General features: G+C 34.9%; 2 protein-coding genes across 2 annotated transcripts in view; both read right to left on the bottom strand.

The window, feature by feature from the left end:
* LOC144854083 (alkaline ceramidase 2-like) overlaps positions 1-18,429 on the bottom strand; it is an 81,639-nt gene that overhangs the window by 50,027 nt on the left and 13,183 nt on the right. The window lies entirely within an intron of this gene.
* Positions 785-18,357, bottom strand: LOC144854077 (gamma-tubulin complex component 4-like). Its single transcript, XM_078711962.1, has 15 exons — positions 18,210-18,357; positions 10,215-10,365; positions 9,555-9,661; positions 8,948-9,138; positions 8,488-8,680; positions 7,681-7,849; positions 7,391-7,515; positions 6,875-7,031; positions 4,016-4,129; positions 3,699-3,801; positions 3,277-3,454; positions 2,738-2,872; positions 2,295-2,408; positions 1,678-1,817; positions 785-1,281 (listed from the first exon to the last, which is right to left on the bottom strand). Exons 1-15 carry the CDS (start codon positions 18,282-18,284, stop codon positions 1,248-1,250), a joined length of 1,986 nt encoding a protein of 661 aa, XP_078568088.1. The 5' UTR covers positions 18,285-18,357; the 3' UTR covers positions 785-1,247.

The raw sequence follows: 18,429 nt of genomic DNA, 5'->3' as shown, positions 1-18,429 counted from the left end.
TACAAATTCAGTTTGTTACAAAACAATTATTATTGTGACAAGTTTCTCTTTCGGAAGTAATTCCCAGGGTGCTAATTTTAGTTGAGTACATAAATTACCGCGTCTATTTATTCGTTCCTGTAAACGACATGTATTATTGTCCTGCATGTACATTTGAAGTCGCCAGTTTTTTACCGCTGAAATCACTATGTATTCGAGAACCATCTGTGGGCACGACCTAGATGGTACGCTCGCTTCGCTCGCGTACCATCTAGTTACAATAATTAATTAAAATATAATAATTTTATTGTTCTTCAAAATATATATTATCACAGAGTGACGACCAGTAAGCAATGGACAAAGGTGGTAGCTAGCAGGTAGGGAATATGTAGCATAAAGATGCGTTGCCATCAAAATGCCAAAGTGTGAAATCATCAGAAGGTTTAAAAAAATGGCAAAAAAATAACCATTATTTTATTATTTAAAAAAAATATAGGTCGACTTATTTCTTCTCATTCTCAACGCATGTACTTTGATTGTACCACTGTTTGTGTATCATTTTGTGTAAGTAAGTAAGTAATATTTATTGCTTTCCAAATACAGTACAAATATATAAAACAGTATAATGTAAATGAAATAAAAAGAGAAACATTAAATATAAAAATACAAGACTAGACAAGAAAATAAGCATGGAAAGCAGGGGATGGCCCTTTAAGCCCAGAGGCTTGTTTCCAAAGGGGTCTAAAAGAAGAAAAGTTCATCCTATCAACGCCAATTGACAACAATAAAGAGGCTAAAAGAAATCTTCAAGGAGCTTGTTTTTATTAATTTTCTTTAAAACCAATTTTGTAAATTTGTTATATTATACATTTTTTCCACAATTTCTGATATACAGTACTTTATTTACATTTTATACATAGATTTTGAATAACAGTTTATCTATATAACAACAGTTACTACTTTGAGTACCTAAGGGCACTGTAAACCATATTCAAACAATTGACACATGCTTGAGCCTCTATTTTTCAGGTGGTAGAACAAGACCTGGCTTGTGTGCACTTTAAAGAATCCAGTGCATCTTTCGGACTAGCAGGGGTTTACCCTAGTGTGATTGTCCATCTCAGTCCATGTTGTGGACAATCGAATGAGCACCATTTAATGGCAGCTTTACAACATCAATATTGTTGTGTACATCGTCCACACCTGTGCGAAATTCAGTCAAGTTATTCTTACAAGCCAAATCAATATCTTTCTTGATTTTGTTGTAATTAATTATCATCTTCTATACGTCTGTATGTAAAGCTGAAAGATAAAGTTAAATTAGAATGCATGTATTAAATATATATATATCAAATGTAGTATGGTAATAATTAAGAAGTACAAACATCGAATAAAATAAGAAATACTGTTGCTACATTTGTTGGTTATTGGTTTTTGTGCTTGCAACTAAAATGTTAATTGGCGAAAGATAATTGTTTTCAAACAGATTTTAAAAACTTAATTATAATTCGAATGTTTTGATTCCAACATTTTTCTTTTATGTATGGCGATTCATTATGCTTGCCGATTATCTAAATCTAACATATTGTCAGACAAAAATAATATGACTGAACATTAGATATACAGCTTGGCATTCTAAGCATGCCTAATCCTCTTGATTATTTCATTTTGCCATTTATTATCATTAGGAATAAATACCTTCCCAGTAAGCCTCCTGATTGGCTATAGAACTTATTGAAATCTAATCGCAACATAAATTGACTTAGATGTGGACTTGTTTGATGACTACGCACACCACTTAAAATCTTGAATAATAGTGAAGATTGACGATTAAAACCCTTTAAAAAAAACAAAAATATAATATGTTTAATTCATGAAAAACTTTAAAATTATGATACAGCCTATTTTATAGGCTCTGTGTCTGTATTCACCATTCCCACTTAGGCTATTAAGGAAAACACCCTGAAAAATTGAATTCTCCTACCTAGGTAACGGCCACATTGTCATTTCAAAATATAATTATTGTGTGTAACCCCATTGATTATACTTATAGCACTTTATTTCTTATAATTAGTGAAGTTGAACAGGCCCAAAAATAAAACAATAAAATGGACATTACAGTGTAGATTTAATATTTTTATCCAGGATATAAAATATGATCTAGTTAATTATATAAACTAGAACGACACTCTGAGAGTAGATTAAATTAAATTATTAATAAATAATAAATTCATTTAGAGGTCAAATTTGCGTGTCAAAAGTGCGACTTATACACCGAAATATATGGTACATCATTATAAAATTGAACAACTAACCTGTGCAATTCTTTCCATGTATGATATTTCACGTGCTGTCATGGTTACAGTTTGCATCAACAAAGTGCAAAATGAGTGGCATATGTCCAGTATCTCATTGAGACAATGACGAACCTACAACAGATATGAAATCAAAGTGATAAAGAAATATGTGTATACTTTCAATGAATCTGTTTTAGATAACACTAGCTTTAAAATTAGGCCTACACTAAATAAACCCAAATATTGTCAGAGCTCAATTTACAGTAGAACCTCTTCTTTGAAACACCTCTGTTCGACATCCCTATTAGGGAGACTCTTCCCTGAAATGGACTATGAAAAAATTATAGGGAAAATTTCACTACAGCCAAGCCCTATTCAAAGGACACCCTTATTAAGGGACCCTTTGTTTGGTTCCAAAGTTGTACTGTATAAAATTTGAAATAAATATGTTTACTACTTACTGGTTTCATAAGTAGAAAAGACTGTGCCATGAGTGAGGTGAGGAACTGGTCGTGAGCAAAGCGAACTTCTTCAAAATCACGAGTTGACTGAATTTTTTGTATCAATCCAGAAAACTGACTTTCAAGAACATCAACCTAGATAAGGTTGTAAAAATCTATTTGAAAACCAATAAAGTCAACTCCCTAAGCTTCCAGTTTTCCTGAAAAATGTTTTTCTAATGTATTATTTTATCATGCGGATTCAAACCGTTGTTGCACATTTTGGCTCGGACCCTTCACCTGCACCCAATCACTGTATAGCTTTGTTATGAGCTGCATGGGGATCAACCTTTCAAAAAGCTTGAGAAAGGTTATAAAAGTATAACAGAATATTCCAAATTCATAATTACATCGTATTAGAGATGATTTAAACCAATAACCTTGAAATGGATAAGGAAGTATGTCAACCACCAAGCCACAGTGCCATGTATTTGAGTACAGTCTAATATAGTTTTATTTGCAATAATGTATCAGATATTATGTAAGCATGATTTCTATACCTGTAAATAATACTGTAGATTGTCTAGTAAAAATGCCATGTTGTTGCGGAGACGCCATTTACTTGAATCCCAGCGGCCTGTCAGATGATGTTTCTGTTGCATCTGTGTGGCCCAACATTGTTGAAGTTCTAGTTGAACTCGTTTTACATTCAATAGGAACTTAAACACAGTATTATATCTAAAGAGAACCTTACTGAAGATTATTTGTACATATATTACATTTGTTTTTTAATCTTCAATTGTATAATAAACCTTCTTTCTAAGGTATGTTTTATTATATGGTAGTAACACTAATTTGGTCATTAAAGTGTTTGTTCTTCTTAAACATAAACAAGATTTTGCAGGAAATGTGAAAGGAGTATTTAAGTGTGCCGCTTCTCTATGAGGCGGTAAAAGAAATATACATTATTATTTATACTTACTTATCCAATACACTTTGAGTAAATAGAATGTGTAGCGGCCATTGGACAGAGAAAGACATTCCCAGTGATGCCCAACCAGTTGTCTGTGCTGCTATCTCAGGCTCTGAAAAATGCAAACACTTCTTACAAAAATTTCATCCACTACATTTATATTGTACTCAAAGGTATAGTCTACATTTTAGACAGCAATTCGGCTAAATTTTGAAAAAAAAAAAAACCTTGTTGGCACACAGACCGTGCCATACTTGATGGTGCTACAGCAGTTATGGACAAAAATCAAAACATTGAAATACTATAAAAGGTACTTTACAACTTACTTCTGCTGGTTGTTTTAGTTTGAGCTTTCGTTGTTACAGTGAGTTTAAACATTGAGAATGCCTCATCTTCCATGAGTACTTTATGCGCTGCTTGCTTGAATGCAGAATTTACATCTTACAAAAAATACATTTAAAATGAAAATTTAAAGTATGATAAAAAATTGATTAATTAAATACCCTACTTAAAAAGACAATTAAACTAAAGATATTTATTTTGTTATATTTTAATGTTTGGAAATTAATTAATAAGGGAAAGGGTGAGGAAAATCTGTCCCAACCAAGATTCGAACCAGGAATTTTCTATTTGATACATCCTATCATTGGACCACTAGAGCTTTCATGGTGTTCAAGTTTGATTGAATGACAACCCTTGGAATTCTATACTGTATATTCGTGTTTAAATACAATACAAAATTGCACCATATAAAAACAAATGATTACATTTTTAAACTAGAGGGTACTCCGAGAGTACAAACCTCCGCCTACAGTAAAATTCCCCTACATAAAATGTCCCCGAAAAATATTTATATTTTTTTTAAATTTTTTTTTATTAGTTCTAAGTGTAAATAGGCTAACTGCACACTACAAAATTGTGGATGAGCGTTTGGTGTAATGGTTATGTATCCAGCCTCTCACAGTTGAGATCGCTGGTTCAAGTTCCGCTGAGGTTTTTTTTTTTTTAATTATTATTTTTTTATTTCTGTTTTTTTTGTGGACCTTGATCTTTGACCCTGACCCTTCAAAATTTAACAAGTATATGATGAGTCATTGATCATTGTGGTTAAGTTTGGTGAGAATCGGATAAAAACTGTGGTCTCTAGGCAGTAAAATAGTTTTTTATTAGTTGTGACCTTGACCTTGACCTATGACCTTTTCCCCTCAAATTCGAACTCGTCCGAGCTTTTGGGGCATAGATCATTGTGACCAAATTTGGTGAGAATCGGCTAAAAACTGTGGCCTCCAGGCTGTTCACAGACACACACACACAAACATACAGGGGTGAAAATATAACCTCCTTGGCGGAGGTAATAATCTTAAATATTGATACGTAGCACCTACTCATATTCTACATAGCAATGTTACCACCCGTCACTCTTCATTGCTCATCAAACCGACAGTTCATTGTTTGTCTACAAAACATGGGCCTAAGACGACCTAGGCAAGTTTACGGCTTTCGCTCTCTGCGGGTGAAATCGTTTATTGCAGGCGGCGACGATTGTGATCATTTTCCTTAAAGAATGTCCCCCTGAACAAAATAATTTTTACAACTTTTGTTCTTGAATATGCCATTTCAATGGCGCAATAGTTGTTTTCAGTTGGAACAAATATCGAAAAAAAATGTTATAAAGACAACAAGACAACGGTAAAATAAGATTTCTAAAACAAATGAGATAGGCCTATTTTAAATGAACAAGCAAAGCAGGCAAAATATCTTAAAGATGCTAATATTTTCTAACTAGTATTTTTGATAACATTAAAGTAAATTAGTAAGAACGTCTGTAATATTCTGATCAAATATAACATTGTCTGAATCATCTTGTTACATTAAATAGAACCGTGATCTCACATTAAAACATATTGCTTATTTGCAATGCACCATTGCTTTATTACTTTGTTATTATTCATTCATTCATTCATCTTTTATTTCGGAAAAAAATTCTCCATAGTTCAGTAACAATAGAACAAATACATCGTGCGTACAACTGAGGACTAGTGCTGTTCCGCCGTACCACACCGAGAATGTTAAAGAGTCGCTATCCAATCGAGTTTGAACAATACCATGAAAGCCCTAGTGGTCTAATGGTTAGGGCAACTGCATATCAAGCAGACGGTCCGAGTTCGAGTCCCGGTTGGGGCGACTTTTTCTCATTCTCACAGATTTCCTCATCTTTATCGTTTCAAATTAATTAATTAAATTTCAGTATATCACCGGGCGGTTTAGAATTAATGTTCTTTGCCTACTGTGTTTATATATATATATCTAGATATATATAAAAAAAAAAAAAAAACCTACGCTACATAGTCACGTGGTTAGAACAATACAGTAGCTTCATCCATCTACTATGTAGATTGGATGAAGGAAAAGCAAATTCATGCAGAATATAATTACTGGAAACAACATTTACATATTGCGAATGATAATGGAATGTATATATATAACGTCGTTAATTTCTAGAGTAAAAAGAGTATAATTTTATACAGTGTTCTGTAATCAATTACGAACATTTTTTAACAAGTTATAATAATACCTGTTTATACTGCTGATCGTAAAATGCAAGCTGCTTATTTATGACCTTTCATTAAAATGTGTATAGTTCAGAAACTGACAAACTATATTGAAATATATTTTTGGCTAATGCTATTTACAATATTGATAGTGAAGATTGTGAATATTTTGTTTATTCAGAAGTAAAATCAATATTGCAAATATAAAAAAATATATATAACACATAGGTTAAATATATATAGGTTATATATATAATAACCCTATCTTGTGACATAAATGATTTCACAAAAGAATATAGTTGAACCTCCGTGAAAAGCCACCTTCCTTAACGGCCGCACTTTTAAAAGCCTGTTTGTTCTTCCTATCTAATTTGGGCATTTGGTACCTCCCGTAAGCGACCGCGGCCACATTTTTTTTACTAACAATTAGATTTTGTGTATCGTAAATTACCTCCGGTAAGCGGCCACCAGAAAAATTGCATTGCGTTATTAAGAATGTCAAAAAATATTGTGCATAGCCATAATACGTGATTTTGGCCCTCTATCGGCAGAACCTCCAGTAAGCGGTCACCTTCGGGGCGTAAAAAGTGGCTGCTTACAGGACGTTCAACTGTAGTTAAGAATTGTATTTACCATGTTCTGTTGTTGGTGTTGGGGGTGCCTTTAGCAAATTCTGACTCATATCAATGAACACTAAAAATAATTCACCCCTTCCTAGTAGGTAGAAATCTTTGATAGTGTTAAGCTGGCCAATAAGATCAGAATCTTCTATCACAAGAGTCCACAAGTGCTAGAAAAAAATTTAATCAGAATACATTTTAATTTTAAAGAAAATCAATTTTTTTTAAATTTATATTTTTTAAATTATGAGCAGGTGTTTAGACTTAGTATTTCTGAAAGAACAATTGTATCTATTATATATATTTTAATTTATGTAATATTTAATGTCTGGTTATATGAAACATAACAAAAATATACTTTCATTATTGAAATTGAAAGAGAAATATATTTTTCAAATAAATTGTGGCAAATCAACTACCCTGTATTTTTTTATAGATATATTTTTACACACAACATTACTACATACAACATTAGCAACATACATATTTGTCTATAATAATGTTTGGCATTTCATGTCAAATATTTTACCTGTGCTACACATCTTCGTATTTTATCGATACATTCCTCAAAAGCTGGAAGACTAAACATTGACTGCTGTTGAAGTTTGTATAAATCAGTGGAAAACTCTTGTTCATGAGATTGCAGAATAGAACCTAAAACAAATTGACAAGTAAAGCAATATAGAGCAATGTACAAAACACAATGTTAAATTTTAGCTAGAATCCACCAAAATTATGTATAAGAATCAAATGAGGAATAATTAACTTGAAAATATATAAAAATAAATATGTCCTAGGTAGTTGCAAATTGGAAGATACCTCTATATTTAGATGCAGTTTTCTTTTTCTTATTCTCAAACATCTGCACAGCTTCTCCAACAAACAGAATCTTATCGGCCACTCTGGCAGGGATGTAACTTGGCAACATGGATAGATTAATAGCAAATGTCCATTGGCCTGATTCACTTGAACTATCTTCTGATAATTTCTGATCAAGATAAAATACATTATATTGTAAATTGTCATAATATTTATGTTCTGATTCCCTGTGTTTAGATAAGGATGCTTTAGACTAGGTCTGCTTAATTTTATTAGCCAATCAAAATCGTATAATGTTGGAGGGAAACTTTGGAGGGAAAATGTTATCCTCCTCTGAAGCCCCTAATTTGCATGTCCAGTATAAGAGTAGAATGTAATAGATATTAGAGGAGAAGAGAAAATAAGATCAAAGTAGATAGACGTATAGATTATAGAGAAGAAAGGTCTAGACTGGTAGAAAGATGTATTAATCGAGTTACAAGAAATAAAAGTTTTAGTTGAATACAGTATACTTTTTGTATGAGAAATCATTCAGTGTCAGTGTACGTCGCGTGGATTTATATACGCCTGAGAACGCTCGGAACCAACTCTATATATTCACTACATAAATGTTAAGGAAACTACATAGAGGGCTCACTATAGTGTGACTAATGCATCACACTAGATTGAATCGTGGGTTTACTTGATATGTAAATTAGTTTACTAAGGTTTTTATGTATGATTAGATAGCAACTCATTTCAATCAAAACCTAGTATGCCAACCAATCAATGTAACCATTACAAAGAGATTTTTAAATGGTTACTTACTTCTTGCAGTTGTTTGTCAGGAATATCTCCTGGTGATGTATCTTTACCCTTCGCCTCTGCCACAGCAGACTCCTCCTCAATTACCCTAGGAACCTGGTGTATGTACAACTCATCATACTTGTCTAACAGCATGCCATGTAAGAGCCATGCTGTTAGTTGTTTGTACATCACACAGTGGCAGATCTGAGCAACTCTGTGTAATCAAATACGAATACCCATCAAATACAAATGCCATCATTTTTTATTCATGTTTAACCAGTTATTTGCAGGCAGGTGGTGTACAATACAACAAACAGTAACAAATGGTGGCAAGATTTTTGGAGTTGAAGAGATTATATAGAGGGCTAAGTTAAGGCCGAATTCGTTGGTGGCTGTAATAATTATGGTAAAAAAGTAGTTTATGGTATTATAAAGTGTAAATTTTACACATACATATAATAAAAGAAAAAAATTAGCTTACTGGAGAAGTGCATCTCTAACATGTGGAATTCCACAGATGCTGCGATTATGTAAGACTTCTAGTAAATGGCAGCCATGTACATGACGTGATTCTAACTGAGTCAGTAACATAGTGAATTCTTTAAAAACTGGATGGAACACCTCCAAAGCTTGCTGTATATGTGACAGAGGCAAGTGCACATCTTCCAGAACCTGTGCAAAATTAAATATATCAAACTGTGTAAATACTAATTTATAATATATAAAATATAATTACAAGTGATGAATGTTTATGAGTTATGAGATGGATAAATAGGACAGTCAGGCTTTCAATATTCTCCCCAAATACAATTTGTTCAATGACACACCAACTGTAAGCTTTTACTTGGTTAGTCTGCTGCTTCTATCTTTAATGTTGAAGGCTCTGGCTTTTGGCTATAGAGTACAACATGCTGTGGCGCACACGGGGTTGGTTGTTCAAATGTTGCACAAAATTCCCTTTCTACAAAAAGCTGCCGTGTAATAGAACCATTTAGAAGTTTTACAGTTGAATAGAACTAATATAGAACTAAAATGCATAGCACTTAAGATACTGTGTACTCATATCAGTTGAAAATACTTATTCTTACTTCTTGTTCCAATCTTAATAGAACTTTTCTGTAATTATCCAACACGGTATCCAAACCAACACAGAGTGCTCTTATGTACAAGCCATCATCAAGCTCATTTTTAGAGGCTGAAAAATATAATTTAATGATATATTTATTTTCACTCTTGAATACAATGTACCACGTTGAAACACCGGTTCTCGTCAAATCACCGAAGTTAAGCAACGTTGGGCCTGGTTAGAGCTTGGATGGGAGACCATCTTGGAATATCGGGTGCTGTATATGGAGCTGGGGTCTCGTTAGGCATTTGAAATCAGCACTGCTGACCCTTATGGCAGCCCCTGCATCTAGTATCTGCCTCAGAAGTATTGGCCCATGCCTTTCTTCTGGTCAAGGTGGGCACTGGACGAGAGAAGCCCTTGATCAATGTTAGGACCAATCAAGGTGCTTTAAACAGTCCTGGCTTTGTTTGTATCAAACCTGTTAGTGGCGGTAATTATCGCTGTTGGTTTCGATTGAATAAAATAAAAATAAAAACAAAAAATAAAAGATTGAACTTAACAATACAATAAAATACCTTTCTTTGCTTGCATGTACAGTATGTCTATGTCTGTATAAGTCATCCACCACAACAAATTTTGCACTGTAATTTGAATGACATAGTTAATTTAATAAGCTTACCTTCGTTCTCAACAACAGAGTGAGGTAACGATGGCTTTCCAGAGTATGCTGTGATAAATTCTTGAAATTGCCTGTAGTGTGTTCCCAGTTGACACATACGGTTTAAAAGTGCAACTTCACTGCAATGAAGGAACGGCAGATCAGGTGCAACCTGGACAATAAATAGTATCAGTCTATGCAATACTCGTAGTGTTGGTGGCTAACCTTCTAAGCAGTGGCGTAACGTAGAGGCATGAGGCCTCTGATTTAGGGATGCTAAGAGGCTTGGGCGTTTTTAGCCTTTTTTGACAAATTTTAATGCCACTGCTAATAGGATCAGTTTTTTAGGGTAGCTAGAGGTTAATAGATATTTAGGGTTAAGTTGTTAGATTATTTAAAGGGGTATTGTATATAGGGCTAGGTTGATTTCCTTCTTGCTTCAATCAGATGGGCTCACTAAAGAATTAGTAGGTGACAAAAGCATATTTTGAAAGGTGTGTGGGGGAGGTGGGGCGCGGTGATTGTACTTTAACGACCTACCAATAGAAACATTTAACTTCACATGCACGGTTCGAAAATAAACAAAAAACCAAAATGGCTATCGCCACCAAGCACCAACTTAGTTGAAACAGGGAGTTATAAAACAATAACAATAATAACAATGGTTGAAACCAACCATGCAGGGAACTTGCAAGGTGATTGACACCCCTTACCGTGAACCCGGAAATTACTTACCGCGCGTAGAACATTTACCGATTGAAATCAGAAAATTTCTTATAAAACCCTTTATTTATAATATCTTCCTAAGATAGAAATATGGAACAATAGCGTCGATGTGAAAACTAATGTTATCAAATCTACGTTTCGCGGTACATCTGAGATAGATAAGGTAGGTATCCATGGCGGACATTTGTACCGAAGTTTTTGCATTGTGCTCGCCTATGTCAGAATTAACCTAAGGGCCTAGATATCAACATTGTAAATATCAATAAAAAAAATATATATATAGGCTATATTAATTATATCAAAAATGTCAATATCAATAAAATACGGATTGTTATTGTTAAGAGAGCCAGTCACTAAAAATCAAACATTAGGTGGCAAGGGTCAAAATTTCGAATTGTCTCATATTTTGCACATTGGTAGACCTTGATGTAAGTAAACCTGATGTGTAGTTTGTTTGGTAAAATATCGATTAGTTTTCGAGAAAATCGAAAAATAACGATTTTCGGCCAATTTTGTTAATTTTTGGTGTATAATTTACATTAAGTTTAACAGCCTCTGGAAGCCAAATGTAGCAACCTAGCGTTTTAATATTTTACACTTACGTTAACTAGCATCTTGACAATAATTTAGTAAAGTTTCAAAAAATTTGATGAAATTTTAAGATTTTTACTAATTAATTACTAATTAGCATATATAAAACTCTTAAAAAGTAGGTTAAAAACAAACGCGTTTTTTTTCATGTGCGACGAATTTTTTTAAAATAAAAAAATCATCAATCTAAAGTTTAGATACTAATATTTATGAATCAAGTAAAAAAAAATTGGGGAAACTATTTTGCGCTCCGCGCCAGAGCCACAAAGTTGTAAGAAATTCAAAGATTTTATCTGTCGGCAAGATCAATCAGATGCACCTATTGTTATCTATTGAGCAATCTAAGTCGCTTTGAGCTAAACTTTTATTACGCGAAACAAAATTGAAAGATAAACTGAAAGTTCCTGGAATAATTTTGAATTAAGTTGCAATTTAAACACAAACTAAAAATACGTTTCTGGTAAAATTTCAATTACTAATCAATATACAAAATTAAGCAATTAACTAAAAATCACTCGCTTATTCTTTGTCAAACCACATTATTATAAATTATTCCATCCTCTCATAAGTTTATAGGATAAAACTGAAAAACACATTTGTTTTAACTTGTTATCGTTTTCCTGTTTGTCGAACCTGGTCGAACTTACTCAGCGAGAATGTTTCAAAACATTAACCACAGTAGACAAAACACTTTACTGCATATATTCGATAGACAACGATATCTTCATTGGCGTTGACAACGGAACTGAATTGTTATCCATTTTAGTTTATGTCTTACAATGTAAAGACGTGTTGAAAATAATTTTTATATATACTTATTGTCTGATGGCTTTAAGTTCAAACAAGATGGAGATTTCATGTTCTTTTAAATCGGTTGTTGGCGGAGCTTGTGGATTCGATAGAAAAGATCGCAAACAGAGCACTGAAGTCCTACCTTTACAAGCATGCCAGAAGGAAATCGCTGCACACAGACACATGTTTAGGTTTACGGGCATCGATAGTGAGGTAGACCTAATACTTAGTCGAGCAGCCATGTTTACCTTGCCCGCTGATATACATAGTTGGACTGTTTGTCCCTTGCATCGATCGGAACTTGGCTTAGGTTGGTCTCGAGGAAATAACAACAGATGTAGAGTGCCGCCTGATCTCTCTAATCACATCCAAAGCAAAGGAAAGGGACCCAAGTGCGATAGGGGTATTAGCAAAGAAGATTCGCAACTAATATTAAAGAAAACAGGAACTTTCCTGCAAGTTGGTTCAGGTAAATATAATTTAATTTTTATATTTTTATATATTTAATGTAATTTAAACTGTTAAACAAAACCCTGTAAGTAAATGTTTTTACGCTTTTTATCAGGTATCTGTTCAACTTGCCGTAAGATGCTGAAGTCATTGTTACCTGTAACCTCGAACACTGAAACCAATAACCCTAGTCTCGTCGATCAGATGAGCGCACTAACAACTGTAAGTTAAAAAATACCGTACAGTATGACATTTATGAATACGCATTTATTGGCGGAAAGATTAAGTAAATAATGTGTTTCATGTTACTTTGTTCATTTTTTTTCGGATGTTGGTGGTAGGAGGTATATTTTCTGCATTCCCTGCCATTGTCATCATCATTTTATATATATCACGAATCAGTGCGTCAATAATTGAATCAAAGTCAGTAGTAATTTTTTCCCAATATTATTCTTATTTTCAGGAAAGTAATAAGGATGAGTTTTACATGTCATTAGCCACTCCAACTTGTCAAACACCGGCGTGTGATGTTATGGATACTCAAATGAGCCTATATCAATTTTGCGATCCAACTTTTGCTTCAGCTACCTCAGAAGATGAATCAATTCAATCTACACCAAGAGAAAAATTAAATGCATTTCTCAATTCAAGGGACGTCAGTCCAATTAGATATCCTTTATCTGCACCGCTGGAGCAAGTTTCAGACCGTACTAAACGTTTCCACATGCGCAAGGCTCGTCAAGTTGTCTCTATGTGCCTGGAAGAAATCGCACCTGGTCAGTCGACTACTCTACTTGAAGGCTTATCAAGTGATAAAACCACAGAAGCTGACGAAAGAACCGATTCTTCTCTATTAGATGCTCTATCAGAATGCTATCTTCATACTAACCACTGGAGTACAAGACGTCAGATTTTATCGATCATGGTTGATAAGGTTACCTTCAAGGAACTGCAGAAATGGATACCTAACTTGACTAGATACCGTTTTAACGTGGCCAAACACCATTTATTGTTACATGGTAGAGGTTCTGTAATTCAACCTCTAAAGAACACTAGAGTATGCGTACAGCCAGGGAAAATTGACCACTTTGTTACCTTTATAACAAGTTCTCAAGTTATACAAGACTTGCCATTTGGAGAAAAAACTCTAAAACTTTCTACAGACAGAGTTATAAAAATCCCAAATGTTGTGCGTAATCTTATCCCAGAACAATGTATTCTTCAATACGAGAGTTACTGTCAAGAGAAGAATTTTCAACCTATGAGCCGCAGTACATTGCGTAGAGTTCTCAGTGTTTGTTCTGCTTCTGTACGCAAATCCTTACAGGGGCTTGATTATATCTCTGCCAATGGTGGAAAAGCCTTCGATGACCTGGAGAACATCGTTGATAAGCTGGGAGATTGCTATGAAATGGGTTTGACTTGGGCCAAACAAACAAACCAAAAACTTAAAGATGCCAAGCGCTACCTAAAAGGTGACTATAAGGTAATAACAATCTTGTTTAAATATCTTGATAACTGCTACAGTATAAATAGAAAAACAATATAATAAAAAAGGCAAAGTAGCGCGTTGTATGTTGCTCAGTAAAGCATGTAAGAAACATTCAAGACTAATTACATTTTTTATACAATTCCTTTTATATATTATTGCAGATTCACATTTCTAACCATTCTGAAGTTGCCGATCATTGTAGGGCGTATGCTCTTAGTTCTTGCGAAGACAAATATTACCAGACTGTCTGTGATCATGACCACAATGCAAGATGTGACAGATGTCGTATATTTCCAGAAGCTTTGTCTGAAATTCTTGAAGCTTTAAACGAAGTGCGCTGCTCTTCTGAAGAAAAAGATGACATGGAGTACGTAATTACACGGTCAGTCCAAGACATCGAGACGTGGAAGGCGCATATCTTAAGATCCATTAACCAAGACGCTGCACGACATGATATTTTAGGAGATTTGAATCCTGGTTGTGCCCTAATTGTTTTAGACTGGGCGATGAAGTTTGTACCACGTAAATACCGCGAAAGCCAAAGAGACTGGTTTGGAAAGCGTGGACTTCCGTGGCACATAACGGTCTTGACGAAAAAGAATAAAGATAGAGAGGTACAGATGCTTACGTTTGTGCATATTTTTAAATCTTGCAGTCAGGATAGTACTACTGTTGTGGCAATCATCGACGATGTGTTGAGGCAGCTGCCATCTATTGCACCCGATATACACTCTGTGTATCTGCGTCAAGATAATGCAGGATGCTACCACTCTGCCCTAACATTACTCTCGTTACCAAAGATAGCGAAAGAAACGAAGATCAAAATCCGACGTATTGATTTTTCGGACCCTCAAGGGGGGAAGGGCGCATGTGACCGCAAGGCAGCCCATATCAAAAATCACATGAATAAATATCTTAATTCAGGAAAAGATATTGAAAATCCAGAGCAGATGAAGGCAGCAATTGAGTCCTTTGGAGGCATTCCTGGAGTGAAAGTCATAGTTTGTGCTTTACCTACTGGTACTATTTGTGCAGCAGGGAAATGGAAAGGCGTGAGTCACATCAACAACATAGAGTTCGGAAGCAGGTCCATGAAGGTGTGGATGGCGTATGGTATTGGTGCAGGACAAAATCTACTTTTGAGTAAATTCTGTGTGCCCTCGAAACTACCCAATTTAATTCATAACAAGGATACAACGTCTGATCAAAATCAAGTATCATTTATTACCGTAAAAGCAAGAATACAAGCCAAGACATCTCATGACGAACAAGCTGATATAAATGACGACGAACAAATAGAAAGTGAAGAAAGTCCTGGCACCCCCAGCAAACTGTTCTTTTGTCGCGAACAAGGTTGCATTAGGTCATATCAGAGATACTCTTCCCTAGAGAAACACTTAGATTATGAAAATCACAAGAACGCACTAGAACATGAAACACTATATGACAGGGCAATGAAATTATACGCAACACAACTAGAAGAGGGTACTTCTAAAAATCCAGAACCAACAAGAACCAACGATTTGCCACGGTTTGACATTGGCCCAGACCTGCAAATGGGCTGGGCGTTAAAGTCCTCTGCAAAAAAAACCCGATTTTCTGTTCCACAGAAAACCTACCTTATTGATGTTTTTGACGTTGGAGAGCAGACAGGACAGAAAGCTGATCCATGTGATGTCTCACGAGAGATGAGATCGACCAGGCACAGCGATGGTTCACATCTATTTAGCAAGAGTGAATTTTTAACAGCACAGCAGATTGCAAGTTTTTTCTCACGCTTAGCTAAAAAAAGGAGGACAGATGCAGCCGTTCATGATGATGATGATGATGACGAAGATGATGATTACGATAGTATTGAAGATGGTGACGAAGTCCAAGAAAATGGAGACGATTCAAAAACGGAAAAAGAAAGAGAAATTCAAATTTTGTCGCAAACCGTACTGGACACAATAGGCTTGCAGCATCCAATAATGTTTGAAAGGCATAATATTTGTGAACTGAAAGCTCAAGAAAAACTCTCCAGATTCTCTTTGCCAATGTTGCAAGAAATGTGTACTTCTCTTGAACTTGATACCACAGATATAACCATAAAGCGCAAGAAGCCATACATTGATTTGCTGGGAAAGCTGGTTTCCACGTGCAGTTGCTCGATTGATTAAGGTAGCAACGAAGGTAAAACTGTGTCTGTGAGAATTCTTTAAAATAACAATTTAATATGTGGGACGATTCTGTTGTCTAAATTGTTAGTATTTTAAGTCGCGTTCTGTAAATTTTTAATAAAGCGAAGGGGTGAAACAATGGTAAAACAATAATTTATTGTTTAGGCCACGAATTATTAGGAAATTTCGCACGAGCACATGAACGTTAACGGTTGTCACCATTCTACTCATTTGCATAACAACAGAGTTCAGCGAACATTTGCGTTAACGTACTTGCTCGTTTTGATTTCGCGCTTCGACGGGAAGTGTAGAACGCAACACATGTGTAGCGCACGCAACATACGCCACAAGTATTGACACAAATCACGGAATACCTTGGGTTTAGAGACTAAGCCTAGCCAGGCATGTTTAATCATGTTTTGGTTAACGTTTTTCATTGACGCTATTTTTCAGAAATAAGGTTCTCGACGCACGTAACTAAAGTTTTTCGTAATGCTTGCGCACGCACAGATCAAGTTGTTTACAAAGTGGGCGGAGCTTGGAAAATAGCGTTAACGTGCTCGTGCGAAAACTCCCTATATGAGAAGATAAGAAAATTATGTTGTAAAGCCTGTTTTCCACTAGGCGAAATTATTCGCGCAAATCAAACATTTTCGCGTATACGCGCACGCCCAATGGAACACGTTGTTGATAAAAATAAACTGCGCATGCAAAAAATGTTCAATTCGCGAGAATAAATTCACCTTGTGGAAAACATAACAGGCTTGATGAAGCTAAGCGAGTTATAATGTTGAGCTCAGATAGTAATTGCTTAATTTCATCATGGGTTAGTCGTTTAAATTTTACTAGAAATTTATTTTTAGTTTGTGTTTATATTAAAACGTAAATCCAAATTATTCAGGACCTTTCAGTTTACATTTAAAGTTTGTTTCTCATAGTAAAATTTACCTTAAATATGTAAATAGAGAACAATAGGTACATCCGATTGATCTTGCCGACAGATAAAATCTTTGAATTTCTTACAAATTTGTGGCTCTGGCGCGGAGCGCAAATAAGTTTCCCCAAATTTTTTTTACTTGATTCATAAATATTAGTATCTAAACTTTAGATTGATGATTTTTTTATTAAAAAAAAATTCGTCGCACATGAAAAAAAACGCGTTTGTTTTTACCCTACTTTTTAAGAGTTTTATATATGCTAATTAGTAATTAATTAGTAAAAATCTTAGAATTTCATCAAATTTTTTGAAACTTTACTTAATTATTGTCAAGATGCTAGTTAACATAAGTGTAAAATATTTAAACGCTAGGTAGCTACGTTTGGCTTCCAGAGGCTGTTAAACTTAATGTAAATTATACACCAAAAATTAACAAAATTGGCCGAAAATCGTTATTTTTCGATTTTCTCGAAAACTAAGCGATATTTTACCAAACAAACTACACATCAGGTTTACTTACATCAAGGTCTACCAATGTGCAAAATATGAGCCAATTCGAAATTTTGACCCTTGCCACTAAATTACGAATATGTCTGATTTTTGGTGACAAGCACTCTTAAACACCTTTAAAAACTTGATAAATACCCAAAAAAATGAATATGAATTTGGTCTAGTGATACGTTTCGGCCCACAAAGTGGGATGTTTCGGCCCAAAAGTGGGCCGAATCGTCCCACCAAAGGTGGGCCCGAATAGTCCCGGGCCGAATCGTCTCAGGGCCGAATCGTCCCTGAACCGGGCCTAGGCGGCCTAGCCTAGGCCTGGCCCTAGGTAGGCATGGCTAGGCATTTATAGTCAAGATTTAACAAACCTCAATGCATTTGTTCTTTAACACAAATATACTGCCCGTATGTCCACTTAACGCCAAAAGAAGTTCATGATGCATTCTTCCTTTTAGTAGTAGGCTAGGGCCTAACTAGGCCTAAACCAACCACCAAAAAGCAAAGATAGCTACTATACTATATGCTATACACAATATTTGACGACCAAAGACTATCTGGTTCCCGCGCGCGATTTAATTCCCCGTACTA

The sequence above is a fragment of the Antedon bifida genome, chromosome 10 (assembly GCF_963402885.1).
Source record: "Antedon bifida chromosome 10, ecAntBifi1.1, whole genome shotgun sequence".
Classification (NCBI taxonomy): domain Eukaryota; kingdom Metazoa; phylum Echinodermata; class Crinoidea; order Comatulida; family Antedonidae; genus Antedon; species Antedon bifida.
This window is presented reverse-complemented; position numbering and strand designations above follow the sequence as displayed.